The following is a 26135-nucleotide window of genomic DNA, read 5'->3' on the forward strand; positions in this document are numbered from 1 at the left end:
TAGAACTTGATCAGATATGAAGGATGATCAGGTAGGAGGATGGGTGGAAGTTCTTGCTAAGTTGACTTTAGAGGGGATTGCTAAAATTAAGTTTACTAAATGCACAGATGGGACAAGGAAAAGGTTGAGGAGCCTGACAAAAGTTTGTTAAGCAAAAAATCTATTTCAAAATTTCAAGATTTTTGTCCTGAGAACCTGGATGATGGAGTTGGCACAAACTGATTTGCAAAAGGCTGTGGGCATAACAGCGTTTTGGGCTGGGGACAGTTGTAGACAAAGGAGGGGGAATGTCTTTGAGTATATGAGGGTAACATTCAGGAAAGAAGTCTGAACTGGAGATGTAAACGTATGACTTCTTTGTGATGCTGAAAGCCGTGAGACTAAATAAAATCATCAAGCCAAAGACAGAGACTAGAAAGGGACCCCAGGACTGAGGCTGGGGGCTTCTGTCAGCCAGAGGCCTGGGAGAAAAGGAGGCCGCTTCAGGAAGAGGAAAGCCAGGTGAGTAAAAGAACCCTCACCTGTGTGTCCAGTGCTGCTGTAGCCACAGAGGGTCTAGCCCAAACTATCATCACTTTTCTAATGTAAACCCAGTAACACTTTTTTGAATCCTGCAATTCTGTTTAATTATGACTAAAGATTAATTAACTATTGAGATCTTAACAAGATTCACATCAGTAAACAAAACCATATTATATGCATGGGAAACACAGTGTAATCTGTATCACTCTGTGCTCACCAATATGTCCAGGTTATAATTTATTCTTTAACTTAACCTATAATTAAAGTAAAGCCATTTTACCACATAATGTGGTCAATGTTTATGTTCTTATTTTTTACTTGGGTTTTCCAAAATGTAAACATTCTATTCCACTTTACTTGTCTGTGGCTGTCATTTAAAACAGTGGTTACGTGGTTACAAAAAACCTGTTTTTTGTAACCACTTAAGATTAAAAATCTTATCTCTTCAGACCTGTGGAAGCTGCCTTGGTTATTTGTTGGCCAGGCTCTCCTTTAATAATTCCCTGCTCTGATATGAAAATCAAGTAGGTGGAATCAGCCCACTGGAATTCAATAAAGTAAATAATGTCTGTTTTCTTTCTAACTCCCTAATTATTGCCTGGCTTTCTGCAGCCCCAAGATGGATATCGGATGGTACAACAGTTCCAGTTTCTGGGTTGGCCAATGTACAGGGACACACCAGTGTCCAAGCGTTCCTTCTTGAAGCTTATTCGCCAAGTGGACAAGTGGCAGGAGGAATACAATGGTGGTGAAGGCCGCACCGTAGTGCATTGCTTGTAAGTGCTTGACAGAGTCCTTCATCTTGCAAGGGCCAGACCCCACACTCAGCTCTCACCTCCTTTTTCCTGTCTTTGTTTCATTATAAATAGAAGAAATAAGTCACTCTGGGTGAAAGGGAATGATCAGCACTCCCATTGAGGGTTCATTTGACTTTCAAGAAACAAGATATGCACATTTTGCATTTGGATGGTATCTTAGTCTATTTTCTGTTGCTTTAACAAAATATCTGAACCAAGTAATTTATAAACAATAGAGATGTATTTATCTCACGGTTTTGGAAACTGGGAAGTCCAAGAGCATGCTGCTGGCATCTAGTGAGGGCCTTCTTGTGGTGGAGGGCATCACATGGCGAGACAGAGCAAGTGTGCTAGCTTGGCTGTCATTTCCTCCTTTTATAAAGCAATATTAGTGATCATGTGGGACCCCACATGATCTCATCTAATCCTAGTAATCTCCCAGGCTTCAAATCCAAGTATCATTAATATGTGACTTTGGGGATTAAGTTTCTAACACATGAACTTTTGAAGAACACATTCAAAATGTACCAGATGGTATGTCACCATTATAAAAATAAGCATTGACTCTTTGACTGGGATAGCCACCCCCCACACACACACACAACACCATACTTGGGTAGATTCACTGGGCTCCTGGCTTTGAGAGCTTATTATTGTCTTTAGAAATTTTCAGAGCTGGTTGTTAAACTGTTGGTAACTTGAAATAATCCATAGTAGAAGTGTTTCCCCCATAGAACTCAACAAATGCTGTAACTGAGGGCTCCCTCCCACCCAGCCAAAGTGGGTTCATCACATCACAATTCTCATAATTATGTTGGATATCATGTCAGAGGTTTCTAAGTAACTGTGTGTTGTTTTGTTTTGTTTTGTTTTGTTTTGTCTTTGTAGTTTTTAGGAGGGATATTTGCCAGAGAGTGTATTGGGAATATTTGGTTAGAGCCTAGTATAATTTGGATCTGCCATGTCCCCCAAAGGTCCATATGATAAAAGCTTGGTTCCCAGAATGGCACCACTGGGAGGTGGAAGAACCTTTAAGAGGTGGGGCTTAGTCGGGGGTCATTGGGAACAGAGGGGATTGTGGGGCACTGTCTCTTCCTTTTTCTTTTCACTGTCTGGCCATGAGGTGAACAGCTATCCTTTGTCACATGCTCCCACCTTGATCTTCTACCTCACTACAGGCCCAAAAACAATGGGGCCACCAATCATAGGCTAGAACCTCCAAAACAGTAAACCAAAATAAGTCTCCCCTCTCTGTAAATTGAAAATCTGAGGTGTTTGTTATAGTGACTGAAAGCTGACTAACACAGAGCCACTGTTCTCAAAGACTGACCGCCAGACCAGCTAAAATGTGAGAACTTCGGCACAGGTGGTTCCCACCCTCACCTGCTCATTGAGAGTCTGGGAGTTTTTTTAAAAATGTACCCTCAGGCCACACACAAACCAATTAAATTTCAATCTCAGGGGAACGCAGACATCAGTACTGTTTAAAACTCCTGGATCATTTCCAGATGCAGCTGAGGTTGAGAGCCACTAAATAGAGTGCCATACTTTTCAGAGCACTTTTACCTGCGTTTTCTCATTGGCAATGATATCCAGCTGGAGTTGGCTTAATGGAGCAGGCAATTAAAAAGACATGGCAGTTCGGGAAGACATTTAGAGAATTTGTGGAAATTCAAAATATAAGCATGTGTTGCTTTTTCAGGGTAGCGTCATTAGAAGCACACAAAGACAGCTCTCCCAAACTGAAAGCAAACTGAAGTTTGACTCTGAACAGACCCACTCGAGCTCAAGTGGTAAACTCGGTTGAGGGCACAGGCTACTGTCCACTCAGTGCCCTCAATCTCATACGGTATCATCTCCACCCAGGGTCCCCCTGAAGCCCTGACCCCTGCCCTGCCTTTTGCCGTATCAAAATGTGCTGTGTTTCATCTTGCAGGAAACTCATATTCCCTGGGAAAGAGTCTTAGAAACCTGCTTACATTTTGTCCTCCATCAGAAGTCCCATCCTTTGTCTCTACAAAGTGGTGTATTAACCCCTCCCCACTTACTGTTCCCCAGTTCTTTCTAATGGACCCAGTACACTTGAAACATCTCTGCCACATCCCCATTTTTATTTCTTTAAGTGAAAATGTATCCACTTGTATCCATAGTGGATAATAAAATCCAGAAAGAAAAAAAATTGACATTTCAATCAGTTTGTATTAGATCTATTAGTTTTCTGGGGAATTGTTTGGTTTTGTAGTGTTGGGGATCAAACTTTGTGCCTTGTGCATGCTAGGCAAGTGCACTACCACTGAGCTACCTTCCAGCCCATTTTTTTATTACTTAAAATAGTTTGCAGATACCCCTTTTATGTCTGAAGACCCCAGGCAACTGAATCATGAAGCATAACTTTGTCTCAGTGGATTAGTAACTTTCTAACAAGGGCAAGTGCTTTACCCCATGGCACTAAGTCACTGGTGGAGGAAGTGGAGGCACCAAGATAGATGTAAGTGAAAGATACAAAAGCTTTAAGGAGCTTAAATTAATTTTAAGGATTACTGTACCTCTTAGACAACGCACTTCCAAAAGACAGTTATAACCCTTGAACTAAACAATCGCATGCCATTCCTTGTGGTATCTCTAACCGTGGGCTGTTTGGCTGTTGTGGACAGTGATGGGAGTCTATTGTTTCTGTCCTTCTGCCTGCCTGACTTGCCTCCCCCTTCTTGTGGTGAGGGGAACCATTAGGGCCGCCCTCTTGCTCTCTTGGCATCTGGTTAGGCATGACACTCAGGTCTTAGGCCTTTTTCTGTCTACGTTTATAAATATTAATCTAAGATTTTTTTAAAGAGTAAATTGACATCTTCCAGTATTGACCAGGAAAGAATGCTTTGGAAGCACTGTCAGGTAAGGCCAGTGTTTTCAGCATGGTGTACCACCACCTATTGGCTGAGGGCAGGCAGCTCCTGTCCTAAATGAGAGCAGTACTGGTGGTGTGAGTGGAGCTCACAGATATGCATGGTGTATTCTTTTCTTTATAGATGTCTCCCAGGTTATGAAACCCAAATCAATGAGCAGAATTAAGGTATCACCATTTTGAAACTCATTGAAAATAATGGATCTAGACAATGGGCATCAACAACTACTAAAAGCATTAGGTGAAACACTGATGGGAAAAGCCATGGAATATTACTGCAGGACAGAAAACAGACTAATGGTCAGGGTCACACCCTGTGCCGCCCGGTGTGAGCCCAGTCCTTAGAAGCCTTGAGTGCAGGACAGCGGGGAAACTTCCCACTGTAGAAAGGAATTTTTTCAGATGGATCATGGGCCACAGTGTCAAAAATCAAACAACATAGCTTCAAGAAAACATGAGAGAAACTCTTCATGAATAAGAGGTTATCAAAGACTGGTTAAGAAAAGACATACAGAACACTATCCATAAAGAAATAATGGTGATAAATTGGATTTCATTAAAACATGGCACACTGTTCATCAAGAGACATCAATAAGAAAGCAAAAAAGCAAGACAGTGGGAGGAGGGTTTTACAATACATATATCTGACAAAAGATTCTGAGCCAGAATGTCAAAGAAATACTGCAAGTCATTAGAACAAGACAGACAACCCAATTTTTTATACAGGCAAAAAGTTTGACAGGCACTTCATTTTTAAAAAGAAAAGACCAGGGATGTATCTTAGTGGTAGAACCCTTACCTAGAATGTATAAGACCTTAGATAAGCTCTCCAGCACTGGGAAAGAGAGAGAAGAGAGACAAGAGAAGGAAAGGAAAAGAAAGATGATCCAAGCAGCCGTTGAGCATAGAAAAGGTGGTCAACATAATTAGTATCTAGGAAAATACACAGAAAACCAGGATTGGATGCCACTGGATTGCCCACCAGAATGACTGAAATTTTAAAAACAAACAGTGATACCAAGTGTTGGTGAAGCTCTACAGTACTTGGAGCTGTCACGCACTGCTGGTAAGAAGTAACTGTTGTACAACCATCTTGGAACTGTGTGGTAGCATATAAAAAAAAAACTAGATGTACACATGCTCTTTGAGCTCTTGTATTCCTTGATAAGTGACTACAGAACGAGTCCTGTGCCATAGGACATGTTTATAGCAGATGTATTCTTAATACCTACAAACTGGAAGCAGCCCAAACATCAACTACTGTTTAAGATACAGCAGTATACTTCTGCAGTGGAATTCCTAGCAAAATAAAGGAAGTACTGATACAACAACAGGGGCAAGTCACACAAGTGAATTAAGCCAAACTCAAAGGAATACATACTTTATAATTCCAGTTATATAAAGTTCAGAACAGGCAGCAATAATGTATGCACTACAAGTAAGAACAGACAAGTACTGACAAGTTCTTGGCAGTGTGAGGGATGCCCCTGGGAGCTGACCAGGGCCTGTGTCTGGACATGATGGTGACAACATGATAAGTGCATTTTAAAAATTAATCTGATATTATTTAACATTTATAGACTTGGTTGTAAGTATTTTATACTTATACAATGGTCCATGACCACTGACAGTGATCCATCTTAAAGTTACAAAACAAGGATCAATCAGATATCTTGTGCTTGCTTCCTAAATGAAATATAGTTACAAGGTATCTTTGTATGAACGAAAGAATGTATTTATCTGTCTATCCATGCATATATCCAGGATCCTTTTGAAGCCCTGGAGCTAACTACCAATTTATAAGACTTACAAAGTCAGAGAGCACTATGTTAAATGATATCAAGAGGTACAATCAGTTAGAAAATAGAGAATGTAGACTTGCTACAGGGCAAGTACCCCATTTCTTCAATAAATTCCCAGAAATAAAAGAGAGAAAAGAGGAAAACTATAGATTAAAATAAATTTATAAGACCTACTAACTGAATGTGATGTGTAGATTTTGCTTAGATGTAGATTTTTTTAAAAAGCAACTATAAGAAGCCATCTGGGAAGTTTGAACACTGAGTAGATATTTGATTATATTAACACAGTCATGTTTATTTCAGGTAAAATAGCAATATTGTGTTTAAAACAATTCAAAAGATACTTTGCCTCCTTGGAAGAAAGGTTGATTTCAGAGCTGGTACACAGAAAGTACACAATGAACCTGGAACATCTTCTAATTCCAGAAAGTAAGGGAATGCTCAAAAGAAGAGAAGTGTGTAACAACATGGAAGCAAACCCAATGAATCTCCTATTGGTCAAAACAATTTGAGCCACAAGATAAATATTGACACTATTATATTTTAGCTCATGTAATAAAATGAATATTCAGTCTCTGTCTCCACAGATATAAATAATAAAATACATTTTAAATTGGGAGAAGAGACAGCTCTTTCTTACGGCAGCATGTTGAACAAAGAAAGCAAATACAAAACCTAGGGAGACAGCACAACCATAATTAATCATTGCAGACAAGATACACCAATGGGCATGAAAATTAGTGGACGAACCTTTAAAGAGAATCAGGATGTTTTCACAGCCCCAGAGCATCTTTTCTTAAGATATCTATTAACTACAAAGAGAAAGAGTATAACTTGACAGTGAAACATCTGGCAGACACCATCTTGTTGAATTCAGAGTCCAGAGTGCTAACCATTACACCATAGAACCAGATCAGACACCATCTTGTGAGTAAGATGAACATTGCCAGGAATAAGATAAGCCAACATCACAAATCCCTTAAAGGATATAAAATCCCTTCTGTGGCTTTCTTGCCAGAATATATGGCCTCCCTTACAATTATGAGAAAACATCAGACAAATAGGAATGCAGGACAGTCTACATTTTGTACTTTGTAGTGACTTCTCAGATTATGGGTGATGCCCCTGAGTCCTTTCTACACTTACATTCTACATTCTGTGCTTTGTATTCTACAAAATCACAATCAGGTCTCTTCAGTAGTGTCAAGGTCAAGAAAAATAAGGAAAGACTGAGGAACTATTACAGATTGGAGGAGGCTAAAGAGACATGACAACTAAATGAAAGATGGGATCCTGGGTTGGATCCTGAGCCAGAAAAAGGATTTTAATGGAGAAACTGGTGAAATCTGACCAAGGTCTATATTCAGTTAATAGTGTGATAATACTATTTTGATTTTGATAATGTGCTGTGGTTATATAAGTATTAGTACTATTAGGTTTTAACTCATAGAATAAAATTCATATGTTCATATCAGCAAAGTTAGATATACAAGGGAATTCTCTGAGCTATTTTTGCAATGTTCCTCTACATCTAAAATTAATTCAAGATAAAATACTTTATTTAAAAAGAGCCTTCAGAGCTGGTGGAGTGTCTCAGGCAGTAAGAATGCCTGCCTAACAAGTGTGAGGCCCTAAGTTCAAACTCCAGTGCCACCCCCCTCTCCCCAAAATAAATAAATAAATAAAGTTGCAAAAAGAGCCTTCGTGTTTTAGAGATAGTGAAATACTAATGGATTTTGAACATATCTCACACTCATAACCAATATTCCTGGCAGACATTACATAAGGTGTCTGTTCCTGGAAAATCTTCTGCTGTGGTCCCTTTGTACAAAAATCAATATAGTACCATATCAGATAACATATTCTAGGGCAGAGGCAAAGCTGGAAAAGTTCCTGCAGCCAGTTGAACTGTGGGCTCAGGCTTGGATTCCTGTTCCCTTTGCTTTAACTAGGCAATCTGGCCCAGAAGGAGCAGTCCATAGCTTCCAAGGACTTCCTCAGACTGGTTCTCCAGGGTTTAGTCCACAAATCCCCACAGATTGTGTGGGAGGTGCAATGTAAGGGTAGGCATTGCCTCACCATCTGATTTCTTTTAACAGGAATGGGGGAGGCCGCAGTGGCACATTTTGTGCCATCAGCATCGTCTGTGAGATGCTCCGGCACCAGAGAACTGTGGATGTCTTCCATGCTGTCAAGACACTAAGAAACAACAAGCCCAACATGGTGGACCTTCTGGTAGGATGCCCCTCTGTCCTGCCCAATGGGGCATCCCTGTATTAGTGTAGTACTTTACTGCCCAATGGGCCCTCACTGCTTGAGTGCAGAACTCCACCTCCTATTGTCCTGCCCAGTGGGGCATCCCTGCTTTAGCTAGTACTGCAGCAGCCAGCTCTTAGATTGTGGTGATGCTGATTCAGAGAGGAAGAGACTTATTTTCAAAAGCATAGCATACTGCTTTGCTTGTAGGATTTTTTCTTCCTTTTCCTTTTTCTCTATCTGCCTCTCCTTGTTTTTTCACAAGGAGACTGTCTCAACTCATTTGAAATGTGGAAATAGTTGAAACTTACAAGTGAACATCCTTATTAGTTTCCTTTCCTGGCAGTGTCTTCCACGTTGCTAAGCACTTAGTCTTCACTGAGAAGAAATAATCATAGCACATGAAATGCCAGATTTTCAAATTATATATTTTATAAATAGCTTAATCGCCTAATATTTATCAAAGCTATGAATTTTAGTTTGACTTCCAGAATATTGCATTTAATTATGGTGGCCACATCTGAGAAAAAGGATTAAAGGAGTTGAGAAACAAAGGACTAGGTACAATTATTTTCTTAGAGTATTTCATGAAGTCTCTTTTTATGTAGAGCTGTTGAAATGCCAACCACAGTGACTCAAGAATAGGAGAATAGCTTCAAGGAGGCAGATTTTCCATTAGGTTTTTGTGTTTCTCTGTGAGTGGAGAAAGGATCTGAAGGAAACAGTAGGACTAATCCAGGATTGGGACAATGGCTTGTGGCAGGAAAAGAGAGATGAGATGGTTGATATGGACACTCTCAGAAAGCTTGTGTTCTAGGGTCCACAGCACTGCAGGGGTGTGGTGAAAGTTAAAAAATAAAATAAAAGGACTAAAGAGAGAATCAAGCTGAAGTTGAGTTAGTAGCCAATGTCCCTTTGTGTGACTTGAAAAGTCATTGCAACAGTGCCCAGGGCTGGGTAACAGTAGTGATGGATGACAGCCAGCTCCCAGCGCAGTGTCAAGCCCTACTCAGTACAGGCCACTTTCCGGGGCATCTTCTTTACCCCGGGGCATTTTATGCTTGAGGAGCCCTAGGGCATATGGCAAAAGAACAGATTGTTCCTTTGACCAGGTGCACACCCTTAAATTATCATATTGGCTTCTCTGGCAAAAGGAATCATCTTTCCCAAACTGCTGCCACCTATTCCTTGCCCTACAGGAAGCCCATGGAATCCCAAATTCCAGTCTCAACTGTACTACTAATTCAGGTTAGGTGATCTTGCATACATTCACTTTGCATTTTAAGTGTCCTAGAATAAGTCATTTAACTTCCTTTGTTTTAGTTTTGTAAACGAGAGGTATGAAGATACATGTGAAAGTGTTTTGGAAAGAGGAGAGAGGTGGCTATTGGCAGTGTGGGTATCTGCTAGGCACTATGCCTTGGTAGCCTGTGAGAGCCTCCTCCAGTCAAGCTCTGGAGGAACGTGCGAGCAGCTAGCACTTACGTGATGTTCAACATATGACAGGCCTGGGTCTTGAGTGCTCCATGTGGATGAACCAACAGGTCAGCTGCTGTGTTCCATGTGCAGGCTTCACTGGACCCAACTGAGAACTGTCTCCCTTCCTGGTGCCCCACATGAATGGTAAAGAGCTCTCACTCTTCTGGGCAGGAGGCGTGTGAGAGAAGAGCAGTCCTGCAGTCAGTGATGGCCTGAGTTTAGGGTGGATAAGAAGGCTGGCACACCATGGAACCTATATTCTCTGACTGTGACTTCATCTGGTACTTAACATCAGGGACAGACTGTAGCTTGGACAAAAAGCTGACCTCCATAAAAAGTGTCATTTCCCTCTCACTGAGCTTGAATTAAGCAGATCGTTAGAAGCAGACCCTTCCAGGCCTTTCCCCTAATGGTTCTGCTGCAGCTTTCATCACTCAGAGATTTTTATAGGCAGAATGATGGGGCTTTTTCCAAGTCAGTGGTACAGACTGTGGGACAGGGGTGTTTCTTCATGAAATGAATGGAGACATAGGTGGATGGGCCAGAGGGAACTTGTGGATATAGCCTACTGTTCTGTAATAACTTAGGACTGTCTGTCAGTATGGATAATTTTTTTTCCTTTTTTCATGATAAAAAGATAATTTCTTTTAAAAAATTATTTGTATTTTTCATTGACACATAGTAATTACATATGGGGTACAATGTGACATTTCAATATCTGTAAACGATGTGCAATGATCAGATCAGGGTAATTATTAATATCTTGTCACCTTGGGCATTTATCATTTCTTTGTGTTGAGAACGTTCCAAGCCCAGTCTACTGGCTATTTTGAAATCTTCAATTCATTGCCATCAACCATAGTCATCCTGCTGTGCCATAGAACATTGGAAGATGTTCCCCCTGCCCAACTGCAGCCTGTACATTTATGAGTAACTCTGACAGAGAGCGTGGATCCCCAGGTGTCCAGACCTCTGAAGGTCAGCACCAGTTTTAGGATAATGTCAGTGGCTAAAAAATGTCAGAAGTGAGATTTCCTGAGAAAAGCATCTGCTAAATCTGTCACAGTGACTGTTAGCAGGATAATAGACAATATCTGGTGACCAGAGAAAAAATGTCACAGTGCTCTTTCAAGCAGGTTTGTAGCTTCTGGAACTGAATAGGCTCTCTTGTCATTTGTTTGTTTGTTCTTGCCTGTGAGTACTATTTCTGTTTAGTTTGGTATTCACACATGAGTATGTTGACTGAAAGAATTAATTAACTCATGTCAGGGAGGTGAGGTCTGGAATGATTGCTCCAGGCGTAACAGGCCCTGTGAGACCTGAGTGCAAAATGTTGGGCAGCTGCTGAGAAGGGCAGCATGGTGAGTCTTGTGAGCTGTGTCTTCAGAGAGTAAGCGTGCCAGAAAGCCCTGGGGTGTGCGTCTGAGCCGGCCCATGGGGAGACAGGGCAGGATGGAGTGGGAGCCCTGGCCTGGGTCTCCTTATGCTGCAAATGGAACCCTGCCGTGGCCTTTCCATCTGGAACATGGAAGTGCTGTGGCTGCACCTCACTGCCAGGTGAAGAACACACAGGGAGGTCGGCTTGTCTCTCCATTTCCCTTTGTGGCTCTGATGTCTGTAAATTGCCCCTGACTTTGAAAACCCATCCATTCGTTTTGAAGCCTGGCACTCTAGAGGGAAATCCAGAAGACCCTACAGGTTGATTCCTCCCCATTTTTCGTTTTGGGGGCTCTGGAGAAAAGCCAGGGGGAAAAATAATTTAGAGCACATGGTTAACTTTTTTTTCCAATCCAGCAGAACCAGCTGTACTTGTTCCTGACCCATTTTCAGCTGAGCTTCTAAGTTATCCATCTGTTCAACCAGCCTCAAGTCCCCATCAAAGAAGTGGGTGTCCAGTTGGTGGACAAGGACAGCCCAGCCTAGTTACATTCAGATAGAGTCCTTGGCTTGCATGGCTTTGAAACTGTTGCAGTCACAGGAAAATGGCTGCCTCACAGAACAGTTCCCCTCACCTCTGTCCTTCTCACTTGTCTTTGAGGTTCCCAGGGCTCTGTCTCTACAGAGAAACAGCCTCTGGGAACAGATCTTGCCTAGGAAAGCATAATCTCCCCTGGGAGGGGTGGAAATTTTGCAAGGCTCCATTCTGCCAGCCTATGCATTGCCCAGAAGTGAATGAGCTCAGCATTCCCTAAACAACCGCCCTCTGCCAATTCAGCAGAGCTGCTCTATAGACAAATACACATCTAAATAGCCATCTGATCTTGAGCTTTCCATCATGACTTCATGACTCTTGAAGTCCAAATAAGACCCAGCTCTCCAGGAAGAAAGTTCAGAGCTGTTTTCAGGGTTTCCAGAAGTGGTCTGGTAACTCAAGTCAAGTTATCGTTGTCTCCTGAAACTTCCATATAGAAAGTGACCTCTGAAAGGCCTTCCTCCACCTCCACCAGACAACACTGCCATCATGCTTCCAAAATGTTAATTAACATGGGACACATTCTGCAAACTGCAGCACACTTGAAATAGAACATCGGGTGCCATCATCATCCTTAACATCCTTTAGCCTCCCTCCCAGACCAATTCACTCAGGCCTTGAACCACACCTCCCCTCTCCTCTCTTTCATGTCTAAACACCCACATTACTACCCACCCCTTCTTGGCTCTTCCTTCTCTGAAGCAAAACACATTTGTGCTGAGCACCCATGCCCTCAGACAGCTTTGCTTCCCCTAAGCTCACATATTAAAACATTTTTCCAAGCAAAAACCATTTGCCATCTAATAGAAACTCTAGTCTCTCTGCTAACATGTAACTAGTATGATCAGCCAGAGTATTGTCTCAGTTATATCCCATTCTGAAATTTGTTTCTCAGCTTTTGTTCTATGCACAGTACTTTGCTGAGTGTGGCAGTAGATGCAACATAAGTGGAAGATGTGGTCTGCCCTTTATTATAGAGCTTCTAACTCAGTGGGGGACACAAAACTTAAGTTCTTCCTGGACCTCAGTGTTATTTACTTGGAAAATGGGGATAACAAGTTAATCCAGTCACAAAAGGCCACATATTACATGATTCCATGGACATGAAATGTTCAAAAGAGACAACTTCATAGAGATAGAAAGTAGAATAATGCTTGCCAAGGACTGGAAGAAAGAAGAAAGGGGTGATTGCTGATAGGCATGGGATCTGTTTTGAGGGTGGTAAAAATGCTGTCAACAAAGATGTGTACAACTCTGCAAATACACTGAAAACCACTGAAGTGTTTCAAAATGCAAAACCTAGAGACCTAATTGGCTTTTAGAGTGATCCTAGAATCAGGCAACATCTCATTCGACAAACAGAATGGGTGTTCCAGTGATCTGAGCAGAGAGGTTGGCTTTATAGGCAGAGATGGAACAAACTGATGATTGGTCAGTTCAGAGTTACTCTCCTGATAAGAGTTAAAGCAAAAGGAAATGTCTTCCTTATCTTGTCAGCTGTGGTAAACTGGGCTTCCTCTCATTAGTTGCTGTGAAGCTCTGTTTTTTGGAAAACTCTCCCATTTCAAAGTTCAGTTTGATTATATGGTACTTAGCACGAATGACTCCATTCTGATTTTGTCTGATCTATTGGGATTCGTGCAGGATACTAATCCAAAACAATGTCCTGTAAATTTTATTTAAAATAAGTAGACATTAGGAGTATCAGTCCTAGGGCGCGTGAATTATATCTCATTAAAGTTACTTTTCTTAAAATAACATTTTAAAAGATGCCTATAGGGCATTTTTGTTTATAAAACATGGTCCCTCACTCTACTATTATACCCCAGTCATCTTCACACAAGGCAGGAGAAGCTTACAGATAAGGAAACTAGTCTAGAATTTTATAGCTATTGCTATAAAATCCAAATTCAAATCCTCATTCCTAGCTCCAAACCCACTAATTTTTTGAGTACCCCACAAGGATCTCCTTGCCCCCGCAGCTGTCTGGACACATGGGAATTGTCATGAGTAGGAAAGGTAATGTACACAAAACTATTAAATGAAAATCCCCAATAGAATGTAAGCAGATACATAATCTCATGGTGTGGGGGAGCTCAGAGAGAGCTGGGACCCACATAAGAGTGATGGTCATAAGTCTTCAGTGGCTTGATTTCATTATCAGTTGCCTGACAAATGCACAGATTCACCAGGGTGTATGGGAACATAATCTCAAACAGGGTTTCCTCGGAACAGCCTGTGCCACTGTGCTATTAAGAAATAGCATGTCCTTCTCAAACCTGGCTATACATTGCAGTGACCTGGGAACTTTAAGAAAATTCTGCTTCCTTCATCCCCAGGACTCAGATTTGGCAAGTCTGGGTCCCAGCTTCAGCAACAGAACGTTTTGTTTCATTTGGTCTTTAAGCTTTTTTTTAAATTGACAAATAATGATTATATATATTTATAGGGTTCAAAGTGGTATTTTGATACATGTATGCATTGTGGAATGATCAGATGGATTAGATTCTGATGTGCAGTCATGGTTAGGAACCTAAAATTCTAGAACCTTTCTCAGCCCCAGTTGTACCTGGAGGGTCCCTGGGGAGCTCTCAAAACTCCCACTGCCTAGGCCATGACCCCAACCAAGGGAGCCAGAGGAGGAATGTAAGCCTGGTGAATGGCCGTGCAGCAGGGCAGAGAAACCTGGTGGTGGAAGATCAGCAGGCTCTTCCCTTCCTTTATATGCTTTGTCCCAAGCCTCTTTCCACCTCTTGCTCCATATCCAGGCATCTGTGTTTACCCACTACAGGAGAAGCCCCTTCTGTAAGTTAGATCTGGGCTCACCATTCTCTTCAGTTTAGGAAGAACAGTGTACTTTATAATGTGTGTATGTGCAAAGTGGCACAGGCCATGGGGTCTGCAGTTCTCACCCTTGTACAGACAGCACCGTCTACTGACTGGTGTGTATAAGCTACTCTCTCTAGAGCTCTACCTGTGAAAGCTATTTGACAGGCTGTGTACACACATGTTGGGGTAGAAGGTGGAGGAGTCAGGTGGGGAATCAGAGGTGAGCCCGACCCTTGAGACCTGTGCTTAGTCTCCTGCATGCCCAAGGAAGGCAGCCTCACCTCTACCTTCAGACTCTGACCTTCTTAAGGCAGGGTCCAGGTGCCTGTCCTGTGTCCCAGCCTCAGCAAGAGCAGAGTGCCTGGCTCCCAGGAGATGCTGATTGCCTGGACATTACTTCTGTGCAGCTAGATCCTCACTCTGTTCAAGCACACTTGCTGCAAAAGCTGTGACTATCACCAACAGGCTCTGAATAGGAAACTGGTTATAGATTTCAGGGTTAGGGCTTCGACAAAGCAAGTTCTACATACGTTTTTTAGAGCTATAGATGAAAGTCACGACCTACTCAGTGGTGAATGCCAATGAGAATTTATTGGTCTCCCTGGTACAGAGTGTATGGTCACTGACATAACCTGCTGGAAACTGAACCCAGCAATCACCATCCACCCATGGTTATTAGCACATGATGCCCGCATCACCTTCCTGGCAGGGCATCAGTCACAGGGTTTTTTTGGCCTACAGGATCTATCAGTATAGGAGTCCACTAATATTGTGGAACTCTTCTGAGTTCTAAAAGCAGGTACATGGAGAAGGGAAGCTTGCTCAAGGTAAGATGCATGGACTATTCTCTTTGAATCTTCGTAGGCAGTTGATGTGGGGTGTTTGAAGCTCTCAGATTGACTGCAGGCCCCCAGCTCCTCAGACATGGGTAGTTTGTATGTGCTGACAAGATGGAGCTCTGCCCCTTCATGGGAGGCCCCCAGAACTGCCTGCTGGAGCCCTGGCCTCAGAACCTCATTTCACATTTCACCTTCTCCCTCTTCACAGGGACCAGGAGCACAGGCCAGAGTGAGGTTAGTGTCAGTCCTCTGGAGAGGAATAGCAAGTGGCCCTGATGATGGTTGTGAGGAGGAGCAGCTGAGCCCCAGCTCACGGCACCTCCTCATGCCTGCAGCTAGTTAATGTCACCCAAGTTGGGAGAACTCAGGACCAAAGCATAAATATTCTTGTCTCTCTGAAGCACAGGATAGCTCATGTGGCTTAATTATACCATTCAGAAGCAAGTGAGCTGACAGAGGAAACTGCACAAGACAGGCCTTTACCTGGTGATCAAGTGTAATCACTCGCCAATGTAGGAAGATTTCAGGCATTTACCCAGGTGCCTTTGGGGAGGGGACACAGCAATTTATGGTCTTTCTTCTCCTTCCCCTTATTTTTCTGATTCACAAACCAGTCATCACAGAATCTGTGGGGATTGGCAGCTTGCTCAGGAGGGATAAGATGGAAGAAGGGGAATTCATTTTGAAAATTATAGTCATGCCTGACACAGGACAACTTTGGTGAGTTCCAGGCAGTAAGCAGTTCCTCCACAGTGAAGCACAAAAAATCCCTCTAACTCTCTACCCTGTGTTGTTCTGAGGCCAGCAGCCACAGTCCCACTAACCACATTTGAACATACTAGAGGATTGTTCATAGTAGTCACTGAAATTAATTGCACAGTTAGGCATGTCCATAATCATTTTTATGCAATGAGGTATTAGACTTCCATAAAGTAATCATCCCTGTGATCTGCAGAAACAAGAGAAGTGAAGAGGAGCACTTGGTGGCCAATTTGTCAGCCTGGCAATCTGACTACATGGCCTTTTACAATTTCAAAATTCAGATCATTTCTTTTACATATTCTGAAAATAAAACATCCAATCCCAAAATAATAAATGCTTGAATGTGAATCACAAATATAACTTTGCCCAAGGCATAATAGTTTTTCCAGCTCAAGGGTTTAAAGAAGAAAGAAAGAAAAAGGAAAACTTCTACACAGAGAGTGGGCTGGTTAGTAGAGATGATAGGCTAGTAGGGTACTTGTTATTTGCAAGATGAGATCATTTAAAAGTCACTTTTCCTTGTGTTATCAACTTGCTTTAAAAGCAAAGTAGGTCCTAAACTCATAGAATTCTAAGCTGACAAGGCTGGAAAGGAGCCTTAAGATTTGACTCCTGTTGTGTAACCAGAGGAGAACTGACAGCCAGTATCTCAGGGCTGATCAATAGGACCCTAGGCTCCTGGTCTGTGTGGAACACTCAGACCCATGACTCCTCAAAAACAAATGCAATCAAGTGAATTCATGTTTCACACAAAGCTCACCCAGTCCCAGCCCCACCTGAAACCTTGACTGACATAAGAGGTAGGACTCACATCATGGAATGAATAGTATTTTTCTGCTACTGATTTTTTTTTATAACAGCTTTAGTGAGACAGAACTCACATAGCATAAAATTTGCTCTTTTAAGGCATACAGTTCAGTCGTTTGCAGTATCTTCACAGAACTGTGCAACCACCACCACAGTCTACATTTAGAACACTTTCATTACCACCAAAAGAAACCCCATATGTGTTAGCAGTCTCCCCATTACCCTCCTTTCAGTCCCTGGCAAGCAGGAATCTACTTCTTTATAAATGTGCCTATCCTAGCCATTTGTACCAATGGAACCATATAATATTTGACCTTTGATTTCTGACTTCTTTCACTCAGCATGATTTCACATGGTATATGTTTTGGCATATATCAGTACCTCAGTCTTTTCCATACCAAATAGTCTTCTCTTATGGGGCATATTCCTTTGATACCTTTGATCTATTGGCAATTGATGGACATTGTGTTGTTTATCATGAATAATGCACTCTACTTGTGAATAACTTTTGAGTAAACACATTTTCAATTATCTTGGGTGCATACCCTATAGTACAACTGTTGTGTCATATAATTCTATGTTTAAATTATTTTTGGTGGTACTGGGGTTTGAACTCAGGGCTTTGTAGTTGCAAGACAAGTACTCTACTACTTGAACCATTCCTCCAGCCATTTTTACTTTAGTTTTCAGTTAAGGACTGGCTTTTGCCTAGGGCCAGCCTCAGATCATGATTTTCCTACCTATATCACCTGAGTAGCTGCCTCATGAACCCAATTTGGCTAGCAAAGTGGCTTCGACCAAATCCAACTGGGTGTCCTACACCCAGTAGACATCTGTTAGTAACAGGACAGGGAAGGAGCTGCCCCACTCCTGCCAGACCACATAGGTGGTGTTGAGGGGTGCCTCAAGCAACCCTCTGCTCTAGCTGTCATCCTATCCCTGGCATGCACTGTAGCTGAGTTGTTGAGGGAAGAAAAGTCTTAGTACCCTCCATTTCCCCACCTGGGCTCACACAATCAAAGAGAGCCAAGAAGCACTTTGCCTGGTGCTGGCACCAGTCCTGCTCCCAGGTCTGCACTGGCACTGTCAGTGAGGAACACTACAGTTCCTGCTATCAACATACTTGTGCTTTTCCCACCCACCTACCCACTCCCAAACCAAACGCTGCTGTCAGGACTGTGTATGAGTACACAAGGAAGTGTGCATAATCTGGGTCTGCATCACTAACTAATTGGAGGACAAGTACTTCAAGACCCTCACAGCTGTGACTGCAAGTGCCAGAGGCAATTTCTGGTAGCATAGTTAGCATTAACAGTGCCTGTGAAAACACCCATAGCCTAACAAGAGCCACTGTTCTCATTGTAAGAGTAGCCACCCAATGGGTACCCCATTCACTGCTCTCTGCATCACACCTACCTAAACCACTAGAGTGTTTCCACTCGGATGGCCCATAGAGTCCATGGGTTTCTCCAACTCCACAATGCCTGAAGTCTTTAATCCCAGCCAGAGGACCTACAGGGAGACTACACACACAGTGGTTCCCAGGCAGAAATAAAGCCAACATTACATAAGAAATTGAACTCCAAGACACAACTTCAGGGCTGCATACCTAGAATATCCAACCCATAAAAATGGTAGAGATACTTGATCCACTGGGTAGTGCTCCATCTCAATGTAGGACCACAAGAAATATGAGCAAACAAGATAATATGACACCTCCAAAGAACATAGTAGCTCTCTAGTAGTGGATCCCAAAGAAATCAAAGTGGACAAAATGCCTAATAAATAATGTAAAATTATTATTACAAACAAGTTCAATGAAAGAAACTTAGATAGTTAAATTAGGAAAACAATGCAAGCTATGAGTGAGAAATTCAGCTAAGAGATTTTGAAATAGAACCAAACAAATATTGAAAAAGAAAAGTAAGAAAGCCTCAACAACAGACTTGGTAAAGGGGAAGAAAAGCTGAACTTGAACTTGAAGACAGAATCTCACCATGCCACCTGGGATGACCTCAAAGGTAGTCCTCCTGCCTCTGTCTCCCAATCATTAGGATTATAGGCATGCACCACCACAAAAGAAAAAAAAAATAAACAATGGAGAGAACATTCAAGACCTTTGGGACACCATAAAAGGATCAAAAGCCCAGATTTTTAGAATACCTGAAGACTAAGAAAAACAGTTAATGGCACAGAAAACATATGTGTTCAGTAAAATAAGAGCAGAAGACTTCTCTAATCTTGCAAAAGATGTGAACATCCACGTAGGGGACGGTTATAGGACTCCAAATAGACAGGGCCATAAAAGAGCTTCACCACAGATTATATTTAAACTGTCTAAAATAAAAAAGAAAAATGCCAACTCACATTTAAGGGAACCTCCATTAGATTAACAGCAGATTACTCAGAAGAAACTATACAGCCAGGAGGGAATGGAATGCCATATTCCACATTCTGAAAGAAAATAACAGCCTATCAAGAATACTGTTCCCAGCAAGACTGTTCCTCAGAAATGAAAGAAAAAAAAACCTTCCAAGAAAAGCAAATGAAGGAAATTAATGACCACCAGAACAGCCTACAAAAGATGCTTAAAGAAGCTAAGTGCCAGTGGCTCACACCTGTAATCCTAGCTGCTTGGGAGGGAGAGATCAAGAGGATGGCAGTTTGAAAAGTTCAAGAGGACCCCATCTCAACCAATAGCTGGGGGCAGTCTGTCATCCCAAGTTATATGGGGGGCTGAGATCAGGAGGATCATGGTTCTAGACCAGCCTGGACAAAACGTGAAACCCTATCTCCAAAATAACCAGAGCAAAGAGCATATGGCTCAAAGAGCCAGTTGCATAGCAGACCAAAAGGAAAAAAAGTCAACAAAGAAACATTAGGATTAAACTATATTATTCATCAAATAGATTTAACAGACATTTATAGGACAGTCCATCCAGCAGTTACAGATTACACATTCTTTTCATAAGCACATGGAACTTTCTTTATAAAACACTGTATATTCCATGACAAATTCAGAAAATGTAAATCCCATCTGGTATCTTCTAATCACATTGGGATAAAACTAGAAGTCAATAAGGTAGGAAATTGTAGAAATTCTACAAATGCATTCAAACCCAACAATACCCTTTTGAACAAATACTGGGTGGGAAAATCAAAGGGATATTTAAATTTTTCTTAAAATGGAAACACAACATAATAAAACATTGAATACAATAAAAGCAGCACTAAGAGGAAAATTTATAGCAATAAGTGTCTATGTCAAAAAAAGATTTCAGTAAACAATCTAACAGTGCAGCTCAAACAACACAGCAAACCCAAGTTAATAAACAGAAAAAAAGAAAGATCACTGCAGAAATGAACAAGAGACTAAAAAATACCAAACACCAGTGAAACAAGGAATTGAGTTTTTTTAAATATAAATTACAAAATCTTTTGCCAGACAAACCAAGAAAAAAAGGTAACAAACAAAGAGAAAATCAGAGATAAAAAGGAGACATTAAAACCAACGCCACTGAAATGAAATGGATCATTGTGGGATTATTACGAAAAACTATATGCTAACAAATTGGAAAATGTAGAAGAAATGGACAAATTTCTGGACACGTATGACCTAACAAAACTGAGCCATGAGGATATAAAAAACTTGAACAGACTAACAGCAAGTAATGAGATTAAATCATTAATAAAAATGTCCCCCAAGACAAGAATGCCCACTATCTCCACTCCTATTCAACATAGTACTGGAATTCCTAGCCAGAGCAATTAGGCAAGAAGATGGAATAAAAGGAATACAAATAGGTAAAGAAACTGTCAAAATATCCCTATTTGCAGATGACATGATCCTATACCTTAAAGACCCAAAAAACTCTATTCAGAAGCTTCTAAATATCATCAATAGCTACAGCAAGGTAGCAGGATATAAAATCAACATAGAAAAATCATTAGCATTTCTATACACTAAAAATGAGCAAACTGAAAAAGAATGTATGAAAACAATTCCATTTACAATAGCCTCAAAAAAAATCAAATACCTAGGTGTAAACCTAACAAAAGATGTGAATGACCTCTACAAGGAAAACTATAAACTTCTGAAGAAAGAGACTGAGGAAGACTATAGAAAATGGAGAGATCTCCCATGCTCATGGATTGGTAGAATCAACATAGTAAAAATGTCTATACTCCCAAAAGTATTCTACATGTTTAATGCAATTCCCATCAAAATTCCAATGACATTCATTAAAGAGATTGAAAAATCTACCATGAAATTTATATGGAAACACAAGAGGCCACGAATAGCCAAGGCAATACTCAGTCAAAAGAACAATGCTGGAGGTGTCACAATACCTGACTTCAAACTATATTACAAAGCAATAACGATAAAAACAGCATGGTACTGGCACAAAAACAGACATGAAGACCAGTGGAACAGAATAGAGGACCCAGATATGAAGCCACACAACTATAACCAACTTGTCTTCGACAAAGGTGTTAAAAATACATGATGGAAAAATAGCAGCCTCTTCAAGAAAAACTACTGGGAAAACTGGTTAGCAGTCTGCAAAAAGCTAAAACTAGATCCATGTATATCATCCTATACCAATATTAACTCAAAATGGATCAAGGATCTTAATATCAGACCCCAAACTCTAAAGTTGATACAGGAAAGAGTAGGAAATACTCTGGAATTAGTATGTATAGGTAAGAACTTTCTCAACGAAACCCCAGCAGCACAGCAACTAAGAGATAGCATAGATAAATGGGACCTTAGAAAACTAAAAAGCTTCTGTTCATCAAAAGAAATGGTCTCTAAACTGAAGAGAACACCCACAGAGTGGGAGAAAATATTTGCCAGCTACACATCAGACAAAGGACTGAAAACCAGAATATATAGGGAACTTTAAAAACTAAATTCTCTCAAAACTAATGAACCAATAAAGAAATGGGCAAGTGAACTAAACAGAACTTTCTCAAAAGAAATTCAAATGGCCAAAAAACACATGAAAAAATGCTCACCATCTCTAGCAATCAAGGAAATGCAAATTAACACCACGCTAAGATTCCACCTCACCCCTGTTAGAATAGCCATCATCAGCAACACCACCACCAACAGGTGTTGGTGAGGATGTGGGGGAAGAGGAACCCTCTTACACTGTTGGTGGGAATGTAGACTAGTACAACCACTCTGGAAAAAAATTTGGAGGCTACTTAAAAAGCTAAACATTGATGTACCATCTGATCCAGCAATACCACTCTTGGGGATATACCCAAAAGACTGTGACACAGGTTACTCCAGAGGCACCTGCACACCCATGTTTATTGCAACACTATTCACAATAGCCAAGTTATGGAAACAGCCAAGATGCCCCACTACTGACGAATGGATCAAGAAAATGTGGTATCTATACACAATGGAATTTTATGCAGCCATGAAGAACAATGAAATGTTATCATTCGCTGGTAAATGGTTGGAATTGGAGAACATCATTCTGAGTGAGGTTAGCCTGGCCCAAAAGACCAAAAATTGTATGTTCTCCCTCATATGCGGACATTAGATCAAGGGCAAACACAACAAGGGGATTGGACTTTGAGCACATGATAAAAGCGAGAGCACACAAGGGAGGGGTGAGGATAGGTAAGACACCTAAAAAATTAGCTAGCATTTGTTGCCCTTAACGCAGAGAAACTAAAGCAGATACCTTAAAAGCAACTGAGGCCAATAGGAAAAGGGGACCAGGAACTAAAGAAAAGGTTAGATCAAAAAGAATTAATCTAGAAGGTAACACACACGCACAGGAAATCAATGTGAGTCAATGCCCTGTATAGCTATCCTTATCTCAACCAGCAAAAACCCTTGTTCCTTCCTATTATTGCTTATACTTTCTCTACAACAAAATTAGAAATAAGGGCAAAATAGTTTCTGCTGGGTATTGAGGGGGTCGGGGGCACAGGGAGGGGGCGGAGTGGGTGGTAAGGGAGAGGGTGGGGGCAGGGGCGAGAAATGACCCAAGCATTGTATGCACATATGAATAATAAAACAATAAAAAAAAAAGGTCTCCCAACAAAGAAAAGCTCAGGACTGGAAGGCCTCACTACTGAATTTTACCCAACTTTTTTCTTCAAAACAGTGTTTCACTGTGTATCCCAGGCTGGCCTCCCTCAGAGTCACAATATTCTTGCTTTAGTCTCCTGAGTTCTGGGATTACATGTGTGTATCACCATGCCTATCCAGAAACTCTTATCCAGAATTGGTGGGGCTGTAAATTAGTACAGCCATTGTGGACAATAGTTTGTAAGTTCCTCAAAAAAATAGCAATAGATATCTACCATACTATCCATCTGTCCCACTTCTGGGTATATATCCAAGAAAATGAAATCACCATATGAAAGAGAGACCTGCACATCCATGTTCATTGTGGGACTATTCACAATAGCTCAAATGAGGAATCAGCCTAAGTGCCCATCAACATATGAACGAATAAAGGAAAGTGTCACACAATGGGAGTATCATTCAGCCACAAAAAAAAATGAAATTATGTCATTTGCAGCAAAGTGTATGAAACTGGAGGACATTGTTAAGTGAAATAAGCCAGACACAGAAAGACAAATACCACATTGCTCTTTCATGTGGAAGCTCAAAAAAGTCAACTTGAAAGTAGAATAGTGATTATTAGAGGCTGGAAAGAGAGAGACTGAGTTTGATCAGTGCATGCTGTATACCTATATGGTTATATCATACTGAACCCCATTAATTAAATAATAATATGTGTTAATAATAAAAAAATTAAATGGATGCACTGATTAAGAACTGGCCTGTGCTTTCCAGAGAATTTCGGACATTCCCCTTCACTGCCCTTCCTTCTTCTTTTGCCTCTACCCACAATGCCTGTTTTCAACTCAGAATGGCCACACACTTTATCACTTAAAGTAGACTGTGGAGTCAAAGGGTACACTAGTAACAATCATGCCAGGACAACAGGCAGAAACCAGGACTGTCTAAAACAAACCAAGGTATAGAGTGCCCCACCCAGCTCCATGCATCTTCAGTCTACCACCTCCCCCTGCCCTCCTCCCAAGGTCTACTCTGACCTTCACTGAGCCCACAGCCCATGTTGGGGGACTGTTCTGCCTTGTACTGGAACTGAGTAACCTGTCATCCTCCTCCTGCATCGTGGGCTTCTCAAAATCAGGAGCCACATCAAGGTGCATGGTACTAAAGAAAGGCTTCCTCAGTTCTCATGGAATTGAGGGAATCCTGCTGCCTAAAAGTTCAAGGTAAAGTTAGGCTGGAGAGAAGTCTCAACTGCTGGGTTTGTAAGAGCAGGTCAGTAAGGCACTCCATCTAGTCCTCAGGGTCTCTCCTTTCACCTCTTGATTCTCCTGTTCAAAGCTCAGATTGTTGATACACAGGTAAACATGTGAGGACAAACATACAGTCATCCCTTGGTATTCACGGGACATTGGTTCCAGCACCAAAATCTGCAGAAGCACAAATCTCTGATATAAAATGGCATAGTATTTGCACAGAACCTAGGCACAGCCTTCTGTGTACCTGCAATCATCTTTAGATGACTTACAATATCTCACACAATGTAAATAAACAGTAGTTGTTCTCTAGTGTTCAGGGAAATGTATACAGTGACCCAAAAAAGCTTACATGGTAAGTACAGATGCAATTCTTTTTCAAATATTTTTGAACTGAAGTTGGTTGAAGCTAAGCATGCAGACCCAGGGATGTGGAAGGCCAGCTCTGTGAGACTCTCTGTTGCCCAAGAGTTCTTCTGAGCACAGATGTCAAAATACTTCCCATCAGGCTCTGCAGGGGAGCATCAACAAAAAGTGAACATATTCGTGGTTCAAAACCATGACTTTCTGATTCTAATTCAAATCCTTATCAGTTTGATTTCTTTCCATTAAGACCCTCATCTGGCATAGCTGCTTTAACGTAAGCTGTGTTTAGAGAGCTGACATTGCTGTCCTTCTGTTTTCCAGGATCAATACAAGTTCTGCTACGAAGTGGCCCTGGAATACTTGAATTCTGGCTGATGGCATCAACAGCTCTGCAGATGACCCCTCCCTACCACAAAGCCAAGATGTTCCGTGGTATTTGTGTAGATGAGATGAAGATTTCTCAATATGCTTATTTTGCTTTGCATAATTGGCTCTTTTTTAAGAGCCTGAGCCCAAGAAAGTGTTTATAAAACTGCTTGCACTGCCCAATTCCCAGTAAATGCTGCTGCCTGACAGAAACACACAGCATACAGTCATCAGATACTGTACTCCTTGTCACTGGCCTGTTAGAGCGGCATAGACATTTGGTCATCCGAAGAGCACAATTATATTCTTATGAAGGAATTTGTACCTTTGGAGTATTTTTTTGTGGCCTGTGATCCTTTGTCATTGTGACAGCTGACTGTATGTTTTTGTTCTGTGGAGAATGCTGCCTGGCATTATGATAATATATTATTTTAGTTAATATTTGTATTTTAACATGTCACATAATATAAGCTTATGTAGCTTTCCAGGACTAACAGATAAAGATGTAATGAACAAACCTATGTCATAAGAGTGGTGGTTTCTATCAGATTTGTATTGTTTCCAAGGGAAAAGCTTGGGAGGACTTAGTTCAGATATGCAACACAGTCAGATTCGCAGATCCAAAGCTTTTCCATTTGTTTATATTGTAAATATTTTTGATTTCATCAAATTATTTATTCATTAAAAGAAATTTTTGTGAAGCACAGTGAGTGACAATCATTTTTATTAAGCCCTAGAAATGACTGACTGTATGATGTTACCTTGTGTTAATTCTCAATTCAATAAATGGTGACCCCCTGACCAGTCGTGGCGTATTGCTGGTGTCCCAGTGCACAGGTGGAGGAGGCCCGTCACACCAGACCACTGGGGAAGAAGCGGAACCTGAGACCTTGTCTTAGCCATTTTGAACTTCTTTGACAGAATGTCACAGACTGAGTAATTTATAAAGAAATTTATTTCTCATGTATCTGTAGGCTGGGGAGTAAGATACAGGGGCTACAACTGGTGCGGGCTTTTCTGCTGCATCAGACCATGGTGGAAGAATGAGTGAGCACAGGAGACACAGACTGAGGGGGTAGGAGCCAGAGAAAGCTGAGGAAGCTTTTATAACAAGTAGCTCCCACAATAATG

General features: G+C 41.3%; 1 protein-coding gene across 13 annotated transcripts in view; it reads left to right on the top strand.

Moving 5' to 3' along the window:
- Nucleotides 1-25805, top strand: part of Ptprm (protein tyrosine phosphatase receptor type M) — a 747535-nt gene extending 721730 nt beyond the window's left edge. For all 13 annotated transcript variants that reach the window (XM_074070314.1, XM_074070316.1, XM_074070315.1 and 10 more), the window contains 3 exons: nt 1135-1298; nt 8120-8255; nt 24960-25805. In XM_074070314.1, coding sequence (XP_073926415.1) covers nt 1135-1298; nt 8120-8255; nt 24960-25013 — 354 coding nt within the window. In that variant the 3' untranslated portion in view covers nt 25014-25805. The remainder of the gene's footprint in view (nt 1-1134; nt 1299-8119; nt 8256-24959) is intronic.
- The last annotated feature ends 330 nt before the right edge of the window (nt 25806-26135 follow it).

Source organism: Castor canadensis, chromosome 4 (assembly GCF_047511655.1).
Source record: "Castor canadensis chromosome 4, mCasCan1.hap1v2, whole genome shotgun sequence".
NCBI classification, from domain to species: domain Eukaryota; kingdom Metazoa; phylum Chordata; class Mammalia; order Rodentia; family Castoridae; genus Castor; species Castor canadensis.